General features: G+C 44.1%; 1 protein-coding gene across 1 annotated transcript in view; it reads left to right on the forward strand.

Annotated features, from left to right (window-relative positions):
* Positions 1 to 19146, forward strand: part of LOC146805066 (eukaryotic translation initiation factor 1A, X-chromosomal) — a 54642-nt gene that overhangs the window by 2673 nt on the left and 32823 nt on the right. The window contains exons 2-3 of the mRNA XM_085622205.1: positions 18026 to 18109; positions 18736 to 18839. Of these exons, the coding sequence (XP_085478331.1) occupies positions 18026 to 18109; positions 18736 to 18839 (188 nt within the window). The remainder of the gene's footprint in view (positions 1 to 18025; positions 18110 to 18735; positions 18840 to 19146) is intronic.

Consider the following 19146-nt stretch of genomic DNA (forward strand, 5'->3'; position numbering starts at 1 on the left):
TCCGTGCAAATACCTATTATAAGGTGATAAAGTAAAAAGGAAAAATAAACGTGCACATCAGTGTCAGCGTAAATCAATTGTATACGGTTAGATTGAACGCGTAGTATTTAGTAGTTAGTCAAAATTTGCCTCATGGTCTGCCGGGGTGGAGGAGCCTAAATAACCTTGACTCTGCTTGCCTCTGCCAAATTGACCTATTGGATCCCATCGGCGGACTACGCGTTCAATCTAACCGTATGTAATTGATTTACGCTGACACTAATGTGCACGTTTATTTTTCCTTTTTACTTTATCACTTTATTATAGGTCTTTGCACGGAGTGGTACACATGGGGCTGGTCCCCATGCGGTCCTGAAGAAGAGGTTTAGGGGATAACCTCGAAACATGTTGGCTTTCAATATTAGGGACTATTAGCACATTATTACCTAATTCCTCCCTTTTATTAACCCCCCCTTTTTATCCTTTACCAACTAGGAGCACGAATAAACTCATTTACGCTCACTAGCTAGGTAACTTTTAATTTAAACCCACACCACTCCCCTCTCACTGCACTTCACATAGTCTTCACTAAATAGTGCTCCTACGTAACTGTCGCAAGTCGCAGCACGCCCCAAGCAGTAGATGCTTGGGATGGCCCCAATGATGAAGCATGTCACCTAGGGGAAACCTTTGGTGAGTGAGGGGACTCAAGAAAAGTATTTTCTTTTCTCTATTTGAGGTGCGTCTTACTCACTAAGTAGACCCCTCTCTTCCCATCTAGCTAGGTTCTCTGATCCCTGATGTCGGATCTTTTTTTGCGTTATTAGTACCTAGAAGGACGAACCTAGCCATATCCTCCTCTCCCCTCTCCTTATTTAGATAGATTACATTTGACAACATGACATATATATAAATCAATCTTAGAAGATCGAGTTAAGAGTACATAGAATCGTAAAATGCACAATTTCTAAAACATTCTTTTTACCCAGATCCCAGACTAATTTCCTATGGAGTTCCAACGTTTCTCGAATTTCCTAAAAATCTGTATTTATCTTTAAAAAATCATTAAACGGAAAACCGGAAGCACTATGTGTAATGTAGTTTCTGAAGTCTTTCTTTCCTTTTTTTTTCTTACTTTTTTCTCTTTCTTTTCATTGAATAAAGGGCTACTGCACATAATGTAGGCATGCATTGCATTCCAGAAGCATTTTGACATGTTAATTTCAAAATATGCCTTATGATCCCTTTCTCGTACCACCAGTACCTGAAATGGTCTCGTCACTGAATAGCTTCTAAAAACTCACTAGCAAAACTGCGATTAACTTGTATCAGCTGTGCCCCAACTTACGTATTTGGTCCTACGGCAACACTTGTCTAAAGCTGTGATGGCAAACTTCGGCACCAAGGGATTTTGTGTGTTCGCTTTGTGTACTATTGCATGCTAAAAGAATTTTGGTCTACCTGGTTGATTTCTCTTGGCACGCAGCAGTGCACAGCAAATTAACTTTGTCTCCCTCGGTTCCATGGGCTGTCTGTATTGGGGAAACACTTACTGGTCTCGAGATCCCCAGTGGGCATCCAAAATTTGTTAGGCCGGTTCGGCGTCTTATGCAAGCAGAGCGGGCTGGAGATCAACCTTAAAACAATGTATATGGTATTGAATCCCTGCCAGATTGCTAGATCGCACCCAGTCCTTAATGGTTCTTCACTGGAGAGGGTTTGTACCTTTTGAATATCTGAAGGCTCACTCTCAAAGAACATGGTTTGACACCCCAGATCCAAAAGGGTAAACTCAGACTAGAACATTATACTGGTGGTATCCGGAGAGCCTTGAAGGGGTCCAGCTTTTGCCTGATAACACCTGCATTGCAAATTTACAACTTAGAGGCTCTGGGGCGAGGGGAGGAGTCTCTATATGGTGGGAAACTCTGGGGGCACAACAATATCAATGGTATGGAACTGATAGTTCCTCACCAATCTTCCTGCCAGCACTCCACTAGTGCCACTCCGATTAGACCTTGGCATTCGCCCTCTTGCCCTCTGAGTAAAACTCAGACATCTGCTGTATTGGAAGAGGGTCTGGTCCTCAGCAGACTTATTGTCCTTTTGGCCGGACCTGGAAAAAATATTAACTTATTGGGTCTTGACGCTACACACAAGGACTTGTCTGACCCAAAAGGAATGGGCCTTTTTTAACGTCTTCCTATTCTTACTGTGCGGTTGGTCCAGGTGCTTTATGGCCATCCTGAAATCTCCCCAAACACGGGCCACGGGATCAGGGTACCCATCACCTGCCGCCTTGTTCCCTTTTAAAATATTTTCTGCAATAATTTGACCGAGTCATAAAATGGTAGCTGCAACTTTCTCTTCATGTTGCAGTCAACCAATTGGATAGCTTCTTTTGAGCTTGCGCTAGTTCCATGGTGGTGTGTGTAGTCGGAAATCTCAAACTACTGTGACTTTACACCAAATAATAAAAGCACACTTTCTTGGTAAAGATGTAGCTTTCTGACAGATATTTCAGCTATTTTGGCTGTAGCACTGACTATGAATAATTCTTTATTGTTAAAGTAAGTTAAAACCATAAAAATATACAAATTAAAAACTATGTGAAAACAAATGTGGTATACATCTTACAATTTTAATTTACCATTAATACAGTAAAAGCAGAGGGGATAGTACATAATCAAATTATGCTGCATTTGTTGTAAAGTGCTATTGTGCTTTCCCTATAAATTTGTTTCTGCTTATTTTCTCATAAATAAGTATACATTTTACCAGTTTACAGTTTAGCTGTGGGTCATTCGAATTGAGACATTGTCGTATGTGCGGATGCCCCCTGATGTTATAAAGTTTTTTTTAATGGTAAAAGCTGATATAATTTTAAAATTTGGCATATGCATATTAGATGGCTTAAGTCTTGTTTTGACGCTCCACAGAGGCTGCATGACATTGGTCCGATATATTTGCAACTTGGTTGGTCAGCATTGGACGGTAATGAACCAAGACGTATTGCTAATAGCTTTCTTTTTAAGTATGGGAGTATGTAATGCCCAAGTATGTTGCAGGTTGTAATTCCAAATACGCTTTCAAGACCAGGCATGTTTGCTAAATAAGATTTTGTCTTCGATTAGCGAGTGCATTTTCTTCGCTGTTTTCATTGTTTGTTGGAATGACAAACAGTAAATACTGCTGCCAGAGGCCTGTCGCGTTTGTGAGCTTTATAGATGGCTGCAGGTACTTGGTATAACCTGACTGGGGGTCATCTTCTTGTTCCTTCCAGAGAGCATTGTGAAATGGATTTTGAAGTTTCGTCCAGATTTTGTGCCATGTTTTTGTTGGTACATATCTTCTCTCTTGATGTGGCTGCTGCAGTCCGAATTCCAACCGGACCTGCACTGGAGAGGTATTCCGTGGTAGACCAAATACTGTTTTATATATCCTTATTTGAAGGGTTTCCAGAATTGCTGCGTCTTTTCTGTGCCGGACTTCACTTGCATATGCCACGCTGGACAAAAGTTTTGCTTTAATGGCTCTTTGCTATTGAGCAGAAGGCAAATATTAGGTCTTTTCCTTTTTAGGTCTCGCCTGGCGAACGCAGCGCAAAGCGCTGCTGTCGCCAGCGAGATCTATTGTTGCTGACTTGCCTCGGAAGTGGGACAGGAGATGGGCACGCGCAGGCTCTTGGCGGATTTGAGTTGGTGTGCACGCCGCGTGGCTGTAAGCGCGTACATCTCCTGTCCCCCTTCCCTCGCAAGTCAGCATGCAGTTTCACTTTCATGAACATTCACTCGTTAAAACCGCAGCATTTGTTAAAAACATATTTTATACTCTACCGATCTATAAACTGTCGTTTATAGGAGATGGGCATGCGCAGGGCTTTTGGCGCTTGCATGTAACGTGTACAGCTGGTGCTTGGTGCCGTGTTAATTAGGCTCGAGGCAGTAGTTTCTTTGTGAACGCGCTCATAAAGACTCGGCCCCCTCTCAATTCCTGAACTATGGCTATGGCGCAGAGGTAAAAATACGAGAACCAAACCAGAGAGGTACGATGGACCTGCGCCACCTGTACCTTGGTACCCACATGCTGCGGTAATTACCTAGCCCTCGAACTCCAGTGCTCGCGCCCCTTGCGCCATTTCAATGTGTACATATTAACAGGTTCGAGCCTTATGCGCGCTCCGTCATACTACATGCCGCACTACATCCGCTAATAGCGAACGGGAGGGTTGGTGCTCAGGACGCCCTATACTGCCTTCTTCATTCAAGCGGATCCATTCCTTTTTAGCGCTGGGAGCTAGGCGATTTGCCCAGAATCACCGGATGTTTGAGGGTCGGTGCCGAGACTCGAACTTGTTTCCCCAGCTTCAAAGTCCCACGCTCTAGCCATTATGTTGTGTTGCTCTACACAACGCGTGCACCCCTAGGCCGACGCGCTATCACCCCCCCTAGGGACAGGATAAAGGATCTGTGATCCCGGCTGTCGGGAAACCCGGTCTGGCTGAAGGGGGAAGCGAGGAGAGAACTCACGGGCAGTCTTGCCCGAGTGTAATCCAAAGTGGGCCAGCCACCCCCATCGCTGGCTACCCTGGGGCAGTCCCCGGGCAGCTAAACATATCGGCATGAGCCCCCGGTCCTAGTGCCTGGTAGGCAAACCACTAATGCAAGCGCAATTCAAAGCAACAAATATTTTGCAGTCGCTGGGCCGGCATGTACTCCCGGGAAGACCCGCTGGTCATCTTGTACTCCGACTCGGCCTGCTCTCACCTGCTGAACTCCAGCAGCGCCTGCTTCGCCGAGTTCTACGCCCCCTGCGCCAACAAACACACACGCACGAGCCGCCCCCAGCCAGTGCATGCGTATCCCTCAACGCGCGCATGGCGTGCTTTCGCTTTCCCTCCCTCCGGCGTTTCAGCCCACGCTCAGGTTCTCCCGCCCGTTGAGGCCCCTCTCTTCCTCCCTCGCAGCTCTCTCCCCTCCTCTCCCTGCCTCCTCTTCGACCCCCTTTTGTCTTACTCCCTGCCCTTTGAGTCACCTTCCTCCCCCCTTTGACTACCTAGTGCCTCTTCCCAGCGTAGCCACGCACTGCTCGGTGACCCTCGGCAGAGAGCAGCCCTCGCACGGCCACAAGATTCTCCTGCTGGCGATCCTTACCGGCCAGCTGAGGCTGCGCAGGAAGGTTGGTGCCCCCGGCAGACACCCTCCCCAGCCCCTTCTGGCATGTGCACGTGATCGGCCTGACACCCCGTGCTGGCATGTATGCGTGAGTGTGAAGGAGCCTGACCCTACCCTGCTGGCGATCCTTACCGGCCAGCTGCGGCTGCGCAGGAAGGTGGGTGCCCCCGGCCTGACAGCCTCTCCTCCCCCTGCTGGCATGTGTTTTGTGATGGTATTGTGTATCTTTATTTTCAGCGTGGTCCGCTTTCAGTGCGGTCCGCCTTGGCCACGCTTGTCTTTTAATATTGTCAGAGCTGGTTATAAATTGCATTAACTGTCCTCTTGACTCTTCGTAAATGAGGTGCCATGGCGGCGGTACCTGCCCATTGATCGCCCGCCTTGCACCCTGGCATGGCAATTAGCAGCATGACCGGACTGAGAAATCATAAGGGGGTGTCCCGCCCAAACAGCCCATCTGAAGCTATGTACCTGCATTTACATTTAGTAAAAACCTACTTTTCGGTCGATTTTACCATTGCCAGCACCTCTAAATGGGCCAAGTCCCTAATGTGATCTTTTTGGCCGCCTTTGTGTGTGAATTCCCTTCTAGCTGAGTGTGCGGGTTTGTGTATTTCTTTAAAAGTGCATGGGCATGGATGTCTGTGCCACTCTATCTAAGTCAATCTGGGTGTGCGTGCATAACGCTTTTATGATTAAGATCTAAGAATCCGCCTCGGGCACCACACAACCCCTTCGTTAACGCCTTTCACAGCGCAGCAGTAAATGGAACAAAAATTCCTTGGAAACCTACACGCGTCCCCGGGCGATTCAGGCTGGGTCAGTACTGCCAGCATTCAGCTTTTTGTTTCGTTTCTTTAATTGAATTTAATTACATTAATCAGCAGTTGAATTAAAAAGACATCCTGTGCATTTGAAGGCCGCAATCACTGGAGGAACGCCTGGCCCACCTTTCAATGCAACCACGGCACAAGTTTTCACGTTTTACAAATTATGCTTAATTATTTTGTTATTATGCAACAATACTGTATCCTGCCGTCGAGATGGAGAGAGTAACTGAAACATTTTGCGAATGTTCGACCTGGCACCCCGTCACCCTGAGGTTAAGCAATTGTTTGGCATTGGAGTCTCGAGCTTGTTGCTTTTGTATTGAGAGTGATTTTTGTGTTGATCGTTATTTTTGTGTAGCTGTCTGTTGGCAATAGGCCTCGCATTACTAAAAATTAGAGCTATTGGTGTTGCATTGTTATTTGCAACGCCAAAAGCTCAAACTTTTACTAATGTGAGACCTATTGCATTGCAAATGCTTGTTTTATGTCTTGCGACCTGCGTTGCACTGCGCAGCAGTGCTCGCGCAGGTCGCGAGACCTTTAGTAGGTGAAAAACTGGGAAATCAAGCTGACCTAGGAATCGCGCGCACACTTGTGCGTTTCCTTTTCAGCTGCCCCATTGGCCTTTGCATGTGTCTTATTGTAAAAGACTGCACGCAATTGGCTTGAGGTGTGCGCATAGCTCCTCTCATGGCCTATTGGTGTCTATTACACGCACAAAGCGTGTAATAGACACCAATAGGCCGTGGGAGGAGTTATGATCGTGCCCAGACACAGGCGTGACGCGCGCGCCACTTGTTGTTCTTTACCTTTGGTATAAGCGTGGCACCCACGCTTTACTTTTGATGTTATAAGTAAAGCGCGGGTGCCGCGAATATACCAAAGGTAAAGCATTTGCAATGCAATAAGTCTTGCATTACTGAAAGTTTGAGCTGTTGGCTTTGCAAATAATTATGCATCACTAATAACTCAAACTTTTAGTAATGCGAGACCTATTGCATTGCAAATGCTTATTAGATTCTCATTGTGTTTGAAAATTAAATCGAGTATCTATGTATAATCCTAGATACTTGTGATTGCTGACTGCTTCCAGGTTTGTGTTGCCAAGCTTAAATGAGGATTGGTTCTGGGCATGATGACTTATGGTCAGGACTTTTGTTTTTGTTGTGTTTATTTCTAGCATATTTTCCATGGCGGAGTGTCTCTGTTCTTTGATCACTCTTTTGGAGGCCCACTCTTTTGTAGCTTAACAGAACTATATTGTCGGCCTATGATAGATGTGTAGCCGGTAGTGTACCCAAGCATGGGGGATGCAAGCTTTGGCAAGAGATCAGCCGTATAAAGGCTAAACAAGTGAGGCGCTAATACAGCCTTGTTTTAGTCTTGCTTCTGTACGAATTTTCCTCGTGGAACTCCTGCTGTCGGCTATTTTGACTTGCATCCGCGTATTTGTTTACAGTTGCATTATAGCTCTAAGAGTTGGTTCTGGGAGGCCCGCTGCCCTAGTTTGTTCCATAGAAGGCCTCTATTAACTTGGTCAAAAGCCACCTTCAAGTCTATAAAACATATATGCAGGTTTTCCTGCTACCGCAAGCTCTTGTCTGCTATTAGGCCCAAGGAGAGTATGTTTGTTGTGGTACCAGAGCCCCTACCGAATCCTGACTGGTTAATGGGTATTATTTTATTATTTTCAGACAAGTCTACCCGATCTCTATGGAACAGTGAAGGGTAGCATTTTGCTTCCAAATCTACTAAGGCGATCACTGTATAATTTTCTGGATCTGTTTGATCACCTCCTTTGTACCCTGGGTTGATTTTTGAGCATCTCCAATTCTCGGGAAGTGTGCTTGTAGTGCCCACCTCGTGGAACAAACTGGACATCTGGTCTGCCCAAAAGTCAGGGTCCCATTTGTAAATCCCTTGCCGAATACCATTTGGGCCTGTCAAGTTTGCCCGATCCGTTTACTTTAGATATTTTCTTTGTTTTTTATTGATGGTGGTTCTATTGCAAAGTTCTTAATCGTCTGGGCGCATCTTGATTCTGTAAGTATCTTGACTATTGTTTGTGCGGATTTGGCCTGTTCTGTTAAACTATCCTGTTCTGAAGGTGTAGTTTGAGCACTTCGCCTTGTTAGGGTTGAGTGTGTTATGCTGTGATCCATGGCTAAGGAGTGATTAAGGGATCTGAAAACATCGTCCCTTTCGTGCGCCGCTTTAACGAAAGTGGTGGATAAGTAGATTATCCAGGCTGGTTCTGTGAGCCAAGCGGTGTTAATCATCTTTGGAGGTCTTGTAAGGCCATTTATTAGCTCCCAAAAAGCTCTGGTGTTTGATTGCTTTGCATTAAATAGGAGTTTTCACCAAAAGTCAACTGTTTGTGTTCTTTTGTCTTCCCAAATTTGCTTTTTGTACTCCTTCTCGAGGCTTTTATTTTTCCCCATGTATTTTTGAACACGACAGTGCCCCTTATAGATCTAATGGCACCTCTTAATTCTTTTCTTAGGTCCCTGGCTTTTTTGCCCAGATGTTTGAACTGCATCTACCTTGATCTACCAGGTTGATTTACTGTGGGGGCATCTTTTAGTAGATTTGTTAAAAAGGGAGCCAAAGCTTCTACTTGCGAGCCCTCCTTTGAATCATAGTTTATCAATTCCTTTGCCCTATTGGCTATTTCAGGGAGCGAGATACTGGACCATGTTTGGTGCTTCAATTTGATCGTTGTTGTTTCTTACCTCTGGTGGCGCTGTTGTGTCTTGGTAGGATAGTTATTAGTTCAAGATATTGATACGAATGGTCACTTTTGGTGGTGTATTTGATGGAAAATTCCTTTGTTTCGGCAAGCAATGGTAGAGTTGTGTAGTCTATTCTAGACCGGGAGTACAGGCCGTGATGTGTGCAGGCCGTAGGTGTATGCTGCTGGGTTCTTCCATTTAATACACTCCTACCAAGATGTTTTAGGTCTGTCACTATTTTCTGTCCTCTTAGATTGTCGTTTGAGAGTTAAACGTACTTGGGTTTGTACTGCCCATATTGCATTTGCCGCTGACAAGTGATCATCTTCCTCTGGGGTGTGTATTACATTTGAATTAAAATCTCCAGTTCCGATTACCCATGTTGGGTTTTCAAACCTTATTTCCATTATTACAGTTGTCAATTTGTTGAATAAGGCATTTTTGTTCTCGCGTTATGGATGTGCATAGAGATTAATGATGATGATTGTATTTATTGCTTTGTTGTGTCCAAGGTCCATTTTTATAATTTGCATGTCTGTTGTTGAAGTAGGCATTTGGGTAGTTGTGGTGATCAGCAGAGAGGTAGACTGCAAGGCCGCCTTTTCGTCTGCTGTATCGTTGAGATCTTTTTGCTTTCACATAATGGAGAATGTAGCCTGCTACTTGGACTAGGGTATTCGGCCATGTTTCTTGAAGGGCTATTCATAGTTTTTCCAGTTATCTGGTGGTGAATTATCCTGCAGTTCGTGCTTTGTCCCTGCAATGTTCTATAATAAAAGATTTAATGACGGCTGCTGAACTGTGCTTCTGTTAACGAGTCATTCCCTTTGTGGTGCCATCAGGAGCCTGCCGTGTTCGAACTGAGTCTTGCCTTGTATTTTTGATTCTGACTAATTGTCTCCCAATTTACCTCTTGCACTTTGTAGTACGGAGTATACTTGAGTTGTTCCATAATTATCGGATCGATTATATGTGCAAACGTAACGGGGGTTGAGGGTAGCATTTCTTTACGGGCTTTGAAAGTGTTATGCCCCAGGCCTCAAATTGGGGGGGCTGTGTTTAATGAAGCGGTCTTCCAGGTTGAGAGTCTTTGTTCATTTCGATTTGGGTTCCCCTGGCTAACAAACTGCAATCTGTGAGGTTCATTGTCTCGGTTTGTGTACTTTGTGGGGAGGCTTCTGTTCAAGCACTTCTCTCTTGGTTTGTATACACTATATTTCCCAATTGATTCTATGGATAGAGAATCTGACTCAATCAGCGAGGGAACCTCAATGTCCTTTGGGTCTTTCTTGGGTTCTTGATTTATTGTAGATGTGATTATTACTGAATTTTTTTTCTTGGATTTTGAATCAAAGATTGGGTGAAATCTGTTCTCCTTTTGATCAACCTTTCTTTTAAACTGTAGATGCGTTCTAGCCTTCCCGGCTCGTTTCCTCTGTCTTTTTTATTTGATAATGATCATGTGGATTTTCTTGATACTTTTTGGTGGTTTACCAATTGCTCAGTTGAGACTGTATTGCTGTCACTCGCTAGGTGGCGATCGTGGATTTCCTATGTTAGGTGTTTGATCATTGTTCCTAGTTCTTGCACTAGGTTGCCGATCTCTTGCATATTTTCATTTGGTGATGTTTCTAGAGATTTTTTTCCCCGTTTGGTAGTTCATTCTTCAGTGAACCATATGGCATAAGTGACTGGTTGCTCTGTTTGCCCTCATTCAGTATGCTCATTAAGATAGTTGGTACTTCGCATAATTTGTCAACTATTGGTCCACATGCGCAATGGTTTGCTGGTGTTATGGCGGCTGTGTTCTGCGTTATGAGTGCCGTCAATGTTTTAAGTTTCGAATTTGACGGTAATATGCGCTGCTATGATCATTAAGTTAATCTGGATATCCATTTTATCCGACTGCATGTTAAAAACACTAATTGAAGATTGCAAGGTATTTATAAATAAAGTGTGCTGGTTTAAAAGATCTTCCACTTTTACATCGGTTTATCCTTATTTTTCCTTAATCAGTGAAGTGGTTGGTTGCTTTGTCACTTATCACCCTTAGTAATGCAGCTATGTCATGCATACCATCGTAACTGTAAGTTTGGACCTGTTTTTCTCTGATGAAGCACTTTAATTTTCCTATGGGAAATTGCATAAGGAAATATGATTGCGTGAAATTCCACTCCACCCCCAAACTTCCACTAAACCATCCCACAATGTTTCACAGAGAAGCTGGGTTTGCTAAATGTTTATGTGGAAACTTTTCTGAACATTCGTCAAACAACGCCTAAGTTATTAGCACACCAAAAAATCAGTTTCCTATGGAAACCGGTTTCTAAATATTACTGCACAGTGGCGATATACACATTTATTTGTAACTGTCTTTCAGTAAAAGTTCCTTACACTTGACTGTCTTAATAAATGCATTGCAGATCACTACTTTAAAATATCCCCAGTGTGGTGTACAATCCTCCACCACACCTACATGTTCCCTAAAGTTATGATCCATTTTATCCCCGACCATGGTTTTGGGAGCCAGATTGTCTTTAGCGAGAACTTATAGTTTCCAGAAGGGGGTTATCGTATTGTCTACACCATGTCTTTGCCACTAGTTGGTGGTTGTGAGTGGGTATAATCTTACATAAATATTTCACACTTGTACAGCGTGCTACCATCACTACTTCTGCCAGGAATTGTCATGTGGAGTAAATGAATCCATAGAGGAGTCTCACACCCAGTTTCACGCAGCCAGAGACGCGATGGCCATTCTTTCATATTTAATTTGGCTTTTTCCCTAGATGTCAATGGTGTGGTGACCTATTGAGGAATTAGTCTAACATGTAATCCAATTAAAATCGACCCACAGTAATGCAGAGTGGTTTCAATATTCAGCCACTGTTCTCGTCCTTATATGCAGGAACTCGTACGGATGGAAATTGGGTGCTTAAATACATATCAACTTGATAGGATACCCATAATCACTTATTACCACATTTGGCATTTGTCATATCTGGTTTTCAGAATTTCAAATGGGAATTCTGGTTTCATGCAAATGAACACCACCTTGGGTATAGCAAGAGGCGGAAGAGTGTAATTGACTCCTTCGTCGCTGACTCAGCTTGTCACTCAATCTCAATGAGGTGAGATTCTTGAAGGGCAAAGTGGAATTCACCCCCCGGCCCTACCCCCCCCCCAAGCATTTCATGGGATTTGCTATACCTCTCACTTACCAAGTTGGGAACATACATTGGTTAAGATGGAGCATTAGCACAGTCCATAATATACATTGGTGGCACCATCACAGCATTCATACAATTTAAAACTTGCACAACGAATGTAGTTCTCATGCGTGATAGTTCCTAAAAGTGCAATGTCATTAAGTACCACGCAATAAAACAAATGAAAAATGTCATGCTCGGTTTTTCCATGGGTAATATGATCAGAAAGATATTTTTGACATTTGCAATAACATCTACGGTGAGCATGTGCATTGCGTTTGATGTGAAAGTTATAATTCACATAGCGGCTTTTAGTGCTAACCATAACTTGTGAGCTTCGTTTTTTGGAACAAACTGTAACCAAATCTGTACTTTAAAATATATATATATATTTTTTTTTTTATGTATATTGATAATGCAACAGAATAATTTGTCGAACCCCTTGATCAGTAATTGAGAGTGGACCAGACAGACTTCATTTAACAAATATTGTCAGTTACATGGAGGATAATTGGCTGAACTGAAGGTCGGACTGAAAGGCAAACATTCTATCTGGAATGGCTTCTCTTTGTACATTGAGAGACTGGAACCTCCAGAAGTGAGTGTTCTCTCATTCCAATGATAGCTTGTCAACCATTATGCTAGGTCATCAATTGCACACTGACAGAGCATCTCTCTGGTCAGCCTGATTGAGTTTGATTTAGGTGATAGTCTTTCTCTGCCAAATCAAAGGATGGGTGGGGGGGGGGGGGGGGTAATGAGACTGAATGTTTGCACCTGTAGATATTTGGCAAAATGGACCATACAGAGACTGCAGTTTGATGTTAGTCACGGAACCGCATGAGCCGATGGCTCTGGGCATGACTATAGATAGTGTGACAAGTGTGAACACATGTACCCCACTGCAATTTGGGAACAGTAGGCAAAACTCACTATTGCCGAGTACAAGAAGAGATTGCGATTGAAGCATGGGTCAGTTTTGATTATGATTCATTGCAGGAAGCCCCCTATGCTCAGTCACTGATGAGGAAGAGGTTCCTTCCTCCCCTTCACTATACCGGCGATTCATTGTATGCAGACTTCAAAAGGTGCCGTGTCTCCTGAAACTTAACTACACTCTCCACATTGGACGCAATGCAGTAAAGCAGTTTGTGTGCTCTGGTGATTCAGTGGTCAGCTTAGGCACTTGAATTACAGTTGCCCGGCATAGAGCCGAAGACAAATGTAATGGCTGAGGCTTTTCAGTCCCGGCCTTCTCAGCTGTTGCCACTTTAATGAAGTCCTTGTGGATACCCTTCTGGTTACATGGTCTAAGCTATGCCCATGAGCTAGAGCGGTCGTTTGGCAGCATAGGCCAGTGACCAAGGCATCATACCTAAGCACCTTTCACTGGTGTTTCTGATTGCTCAAGCCTCAACAAGCAAGGTTGATCTAAATTCCTTTCCAACTAAACGTATGGATAGTGATCAAGATGAATTAATAATCTAAAAAAAGAACGCTGTCCTCAGCTAGTGTAGCACTTTGGTCTATTAATGCAGTTTACCTTCTGGGGAGGCACACCACGCCTTGTGGAACAAGGCCAGAAACCTCTTGCTGGCCTTTCTGGTGGACCTCTGGGTGTCACTAGCTCACACTATACATGATAGTCTGGATTCATCCATGTTTGTACTCTGGTCTGGACACTATAGACTGCATCGGTGTAGCTTTTGGCACCATTTTTGTGCTCAAGAGGCATGCAAGGATGTGATGGCCTGAATTTTCGGTTGATTTGCAAGCATTGTTGAAGGATACACCTTCAATGACTGGATGTTTGGGGGGGAAAAGGCTGAGTCAGCGCTATGATTCAAGGATAGTCACACCACAACTCTATTTCTTGGCCAATTTGACTCCGGGTAAGCAATTTCTTTATTTATTACTGAAAATTCAGGAGTTATTCCAGGAGACTATGTAGGCTGCACCAGTTTTCCCTTCCTCTTTGGGACAACAAGTCCAGGCCTTTCGATGTTGCAGGAGGGGCACCGGCAAAGGCCATTCAAACTAGGAAGGATACAATCCTCTAATCCTTCCTCACCTGCAGCAGCAGATTTCAAGCCACTTTCACGCTAAGGCTCGTGCATAGCCATTTGGATTCAGAATTCGGCATTTCTTCCCTGGTTCGATATAAATCATGGTGAACAGGTGGGTCTTGCCTATTGTTCAAAAAGGCCAGATATGCTTGTTGTTCATTTCTTCCCAAACCAGTCTTCCTCCCTCACCAGAATGTCTTTTGAAAGATCAATTTGTGGTCCTGACTCGACCATCTACTGTTCAAGGGGTCCTTAATGCTGCTACTGGCTGAGATAGTCCGGTTACTAACTCGTTCTGTAAGGCCTGTTCTGGACCTGCTCAGTCGTTGCCTTTCTAATGAAGAACAGGTATAGAAAATGCTCACTCTGACTTGGATCCATTTGGCTTTGTACTTGTCCGAATGGTGTATTTGGAATTTTCTGGATGCATATTTGCATATACCTTTCCACAGGCATCTGCAATTCCAGATGGGTCAGCAACACTTCGAAAATACCTTCCATCTTTGTTTTTCACCATCAACAAGCTAAAGTCCTGCATAAGCCACAGAATTCCGTCCTGGAAATACTAGCGTTTAAAGACTTTCCTCCTGCCGCAGCGTGTCTGGGACATTTGAGAATTGATCTGATGTTGAATCAGTTATTTTCCTATTAAGGATGGCTCTAAGGCTTCATGGTCTCCTGGCCTTGTACACATCCCTTGTCCTGAATGTCAGGAGGCACATGCAGGGCCTGCAGTGGACCATAAGCTCACAATGGGGCCTGCATCAGGGCTGTCTCTCTAACTCCAGTCATATCTCAAAAGAGATAGTGCGGGCCTGCAGTAATGGCTGGCAGATGCCAATCTAATGTGCAGCAGGCCACTCTCTCGCTCCCACCCAGAGTTCACAGAAGTGACAGCTGCATCACTGCTGGGTGGGGGGCATCTGGGATTGCTAGAAGTCAGATATTTATAGTCTCTGGTAGCGAGCCAGCTCTGTGTTCCTCTTCTTGAGCTTCAGGCAATCTGTCTCGCCCGATTAGCCGTTTGCCATTTATTAAAAGGAGGCTAGTGAATGTCCTCGGCGGCAACATTGTTACTGCAACAAGCAGGGTTGAATGTGATCCTGTTCCTGTGCTAAGAGATGCTGAGACTCTGGAGAGGACAGGACCAGCAGAGTATCTGCCTGGTCACCAAGCACCTTGCTAGGGTCCCTGAATGCTGGAGAGGGCAAGCCGAGCAGTTGTCTTTTGGCAGACCACAAGTGGATCTCCATTTCATGGGGGTGTTTCAATCGGTGGGGTTTGCCCTGGCTAAATCAGTTTCCCACTGTCAAATGTGCAGTGATAACATTTGTGTGTTGGAGTTTCCTCCGTCATGCTTTTTAAATGACTCATTCCAGCTGGAATGCAAGGACCGACTCCTCTACACCTTTCCACTGCTACTGCCCCCTGGAGAGTGTGGTACCCAATGCTCCTGGGCCTTCAAAATTGTCCTCCTATCAGGCTTCCACTTTGTCAAGACCTTGTGTTTCAGCAGCAGGGCGGGGCCCTGCATCAGTCTCCGCACTTTAAACATCTGTGTTGATATTGAACAGCACCAGCTCAATGTGTTTGACTTGCTGAGCAAGGTGGTCAATGTCCTTGTGGCCAGATGCCCTTCTATGAAGTTACTCTAGTTGGGTAGTTACAGGAACAAATTTGTCACTTGGTGTGGTGCCCAAAACGCCAACCCCTTATAAGCTAAACTTTGTCCTTTTGCTTGTTTTTTCCTTCGCTAAGCAAGACCTTGCAGTGGACACCCCGAAAAGTTATTTGTCGGTCCTTTCAGCCAAATTTTACTGCCAGTCTTTAGGTCAGTGGTTATGATGCCTAAAAAGTTTGACTTGCATGTTTCTTCCCAAACCGTTATGCTACAATTGGCCCTGAACGTGGTCTTGACATTTCTCGTATGCACACCCTTTAAGTCAATACACAACTGCTCCTTGAGGCTTTTGACACTTAAACCCGTCTCAGCATTACCGTATTATGTTGTGTGAGTGAACTGCAGACACCTTTAGTGTTCACAAACTAAACCACCACCTTTGTGGACAAATTGGTACTAAGGACCAGTGTGGGTTACCTGTCTAAATCTTAATAATTTCTAGGGGTGGGCGGTAAACTCTGCTCCTCCTGTAGAGTTTTGCCCACTGGAGTTGTAGAAAAACTCCACTAACTAAGTCGCAGAGATCTCTCTCACGTGCGGTTTGCTGATTGTAAGTTCACGAGCAACAAAATCGAGCGAATGGCCGCCTCTTGGTGAGATTTCTAAATGTGGTTGGTCGCAGCAGGTAGCTTCTGCTCGCGTTGAGAAAGCAGCCGCTTGCGCAAGAAAGCTGCAGACAGAGTACAAAATCTACTGGACTGGCAGAAAGGAGCAGCGCGAGTCGCATGGTGTCGCTTACGCTTGACATAAATAAGAAATGGGCACAGCGTGCCAGAACTTGGCCACATGTGTAACTTTGTGGAGTCATGCAGAGTTTTTGGTTAACTCTGCTGACTCTTCAAGTTTCACCCACCCCATCTCATTTCCACCTTGGGTAGTCAATCATATTGTCAGCATTTTCTGCTGCTCCTCTCCCCACCAGAGAGGAAGAGACTCCTCGCTTATACCATAAGAGTCCGTTGAGTTAGTGTGAAGCTCATAAAATGACCACTGTGTGGATGATCCACCCGTTGGGCATTCTGGCGCTGAGGACCCTGTTTAGCTGGCTAGTTCTCTGCCTCAAAAGTTTGCTATACACTGGCCAACAAGCAAACCCACTGATGGCCTATGGCTAATTTTATTAGAGCCCAGGTCACTACAATGGCACTGGCAAGGGGTGTACCTATTCTGAACATCTGCCAGGCTGTGATGTGGGCATCTGTTCATAAAACAGTACTAGATTGACTGGCAAGAAGATCACTTCACCTGTTCTTTTCTGCAGGAATTGTTGGTGGGAGCCCACCCCACAGGTCCTCTCAATCATTTGTTTGGTACTGCAGTGGGTTCTGTTAAAGGTGACAAATCTCTTCAAGTATTGTCTGAAAAACAAGTTACTTAACCATCAGTAACTATATTTAGATGAAGTGTTCACCCGAAAGGGATTCCTCACTGCCCACCCTCCTCCCTGTTCTGGCTCTTAGCAAACAAAATAGGTCCCAAGTTAGGAAACCGCAAATAAGTTTATTCTGTGCTCTGGGTCTGAAGGCGCCAAAAGAGAAGAACGCTAGAAACTGACAACTTTGCACAGGGGTCGTGCTTGTATGCTGCTCTACTCAGTTACTTCCAGGGCTGTAAGGAGTCCTCGTGGAGCTGCACAGTACCACCTACTGGCCCATGGTAGCATTGCCGGAAGATTTCTCCGGATACAGTCTAGCAGCTGGAGATGTTCTAAAGGTGAGGAATCCGTGGTTCAATTATTCATCAGAAAAAACGGTGCAGAAGGTAAGTAACTTGTTCATTTTAACAATATAGTTTGGGCTAGATTTTTCCTATTTGAAATGCTTCATTTCATTTGTCGAGAGAAGCATCTTGATAAATATGAAATAATGCTATCTTTTTGTGGAAACAAAACGATGCCAGTATGTATTCTGCAATGGGCCATCAGTACTTAACCTCTTTTGCCACGTATGCCCTGAATTGTGTAGGCATGGGAATTCCAAATCGCCCTCAAAGTCCCTAGCCCCATTTCTGATACATGATCACGCTGGATACTTTTAGACTTTATGGAGAGCTATTGCCCATAGCATGTTGGCAGTAATGTATTTGGTAGCAGTTTTAACATCAATAGCGGAACAGAACTGCGTTGTCTGAATCATGACATTTGTTTAGAACTGCCAATTTTATAGTGTAATTGTGAAAAAAATACTTTTGCCATTCCATAGCCCCCCTAATTGAATGTTTGTGTTTGATGTAGGCCCCCCACACCCCCAGATGTAAAAACAAAGTTTGAAAACCACTACTCTAGGTAGGTCTTGTCTTGCATGTGAGTAACTTATGTGAAACATTTATTTACCTTTTGGCTTTCATCTCTCTAGGTAAGGGAGGTAAAAACAGGCGACGAGGTAAGAATGAAAATGAATCTGAGAAGAGAGAACTGGTGTTTAAAGAAGATGGACAAGGTAAGGGTCTCTTGACTGGAATTTTCCTTTACTGTTATAGATCTCCACTTATGTTGCGAAGGTACCAACACGCTTGGAAGGCATGTGTTGTACGAAAATCGGTCACATGTTGTCAGAGTAACAGTCTTGTATCCCCTGCCCATATATGAACATCTCAAATTGTAATTGGGAGGGGTGTTACTGTTTTAGTCAATTGTGCCATCACACAACGTTCCTGGAGCTGGTTGTAAGTATAGATGAGTGTTCATTTGTCTCATTTACATTTTATCTGGCTTTATTCCCATAGCTGGATATCTTTTTTCAGGATTTGTTAAAAATGTTTACAGTTGTTCCAATGACTTGCCTTACTGTGAACAACCCTTTTCATGTACCATGTACAGACGTTGTAATTTCAGGTTGGACTTGACGATTCATAGTCTGTTCCCATCTGCAAACGAGTTTCTGTCCAAAAAACCATGGCAGAGTAATTATTCTTTTTGGTGAATGAGTGCTTTGTCACCTGTATACCATTCCTTTGAGCTATTGTCTTTCCTGGTGCTTTTGATACACCATGCAGTCAGCAGTTGATGTGTGATAGAAATCTGTAATTTTTCTGATCACTTTTGCTCTTTCCTCTGTTCATTTAGAGTATGCCCAGGTGATCAAGATGTTGGGAAATGGCCGGTTGGAAGCAATGTGCTTTGATGGTGTCAAGAGGTTATGTCACATTAGAGGGAAATTACGAAAAAAGGTAAGATTGCGCGACTTGATAAAATGTCTTCTGGTAAAGGGGGGTTGTCTGCTTATTGGTCGCTGCTGAGTGCATCCATTTATAAAGTCTGGAGCAACTTTTTAAATATCTACAGCACCACATTGTGTTAAAATGTTAAATCTTTAAAAGCGTACATTTTTAGTTTTCTACTTTGTGGCACTTAACAGGTGCATATAGAGTAAGTCACATAGGACATAGGTGGAGGAAAATTCCAGGGCGACTCTAAGCTTTTTGTGCCTCTCCCCAAACATGTTCCTTGCCTCCATTTTTGTACCTCTATCTTCCC

The sequence above is a fragment of the Triturus cristatus genome, chromosome 8, assembly GCF_964204655.1.
Source record: "Triturus cristatus chromosome 8, aTriCri1.1, whole genome shotgun sequence".
NCBI lineage: Eukaryota > Metazoa > Chordata > Amphibia > Caudata > Salamandridae > Triturus > Triturus cristatus.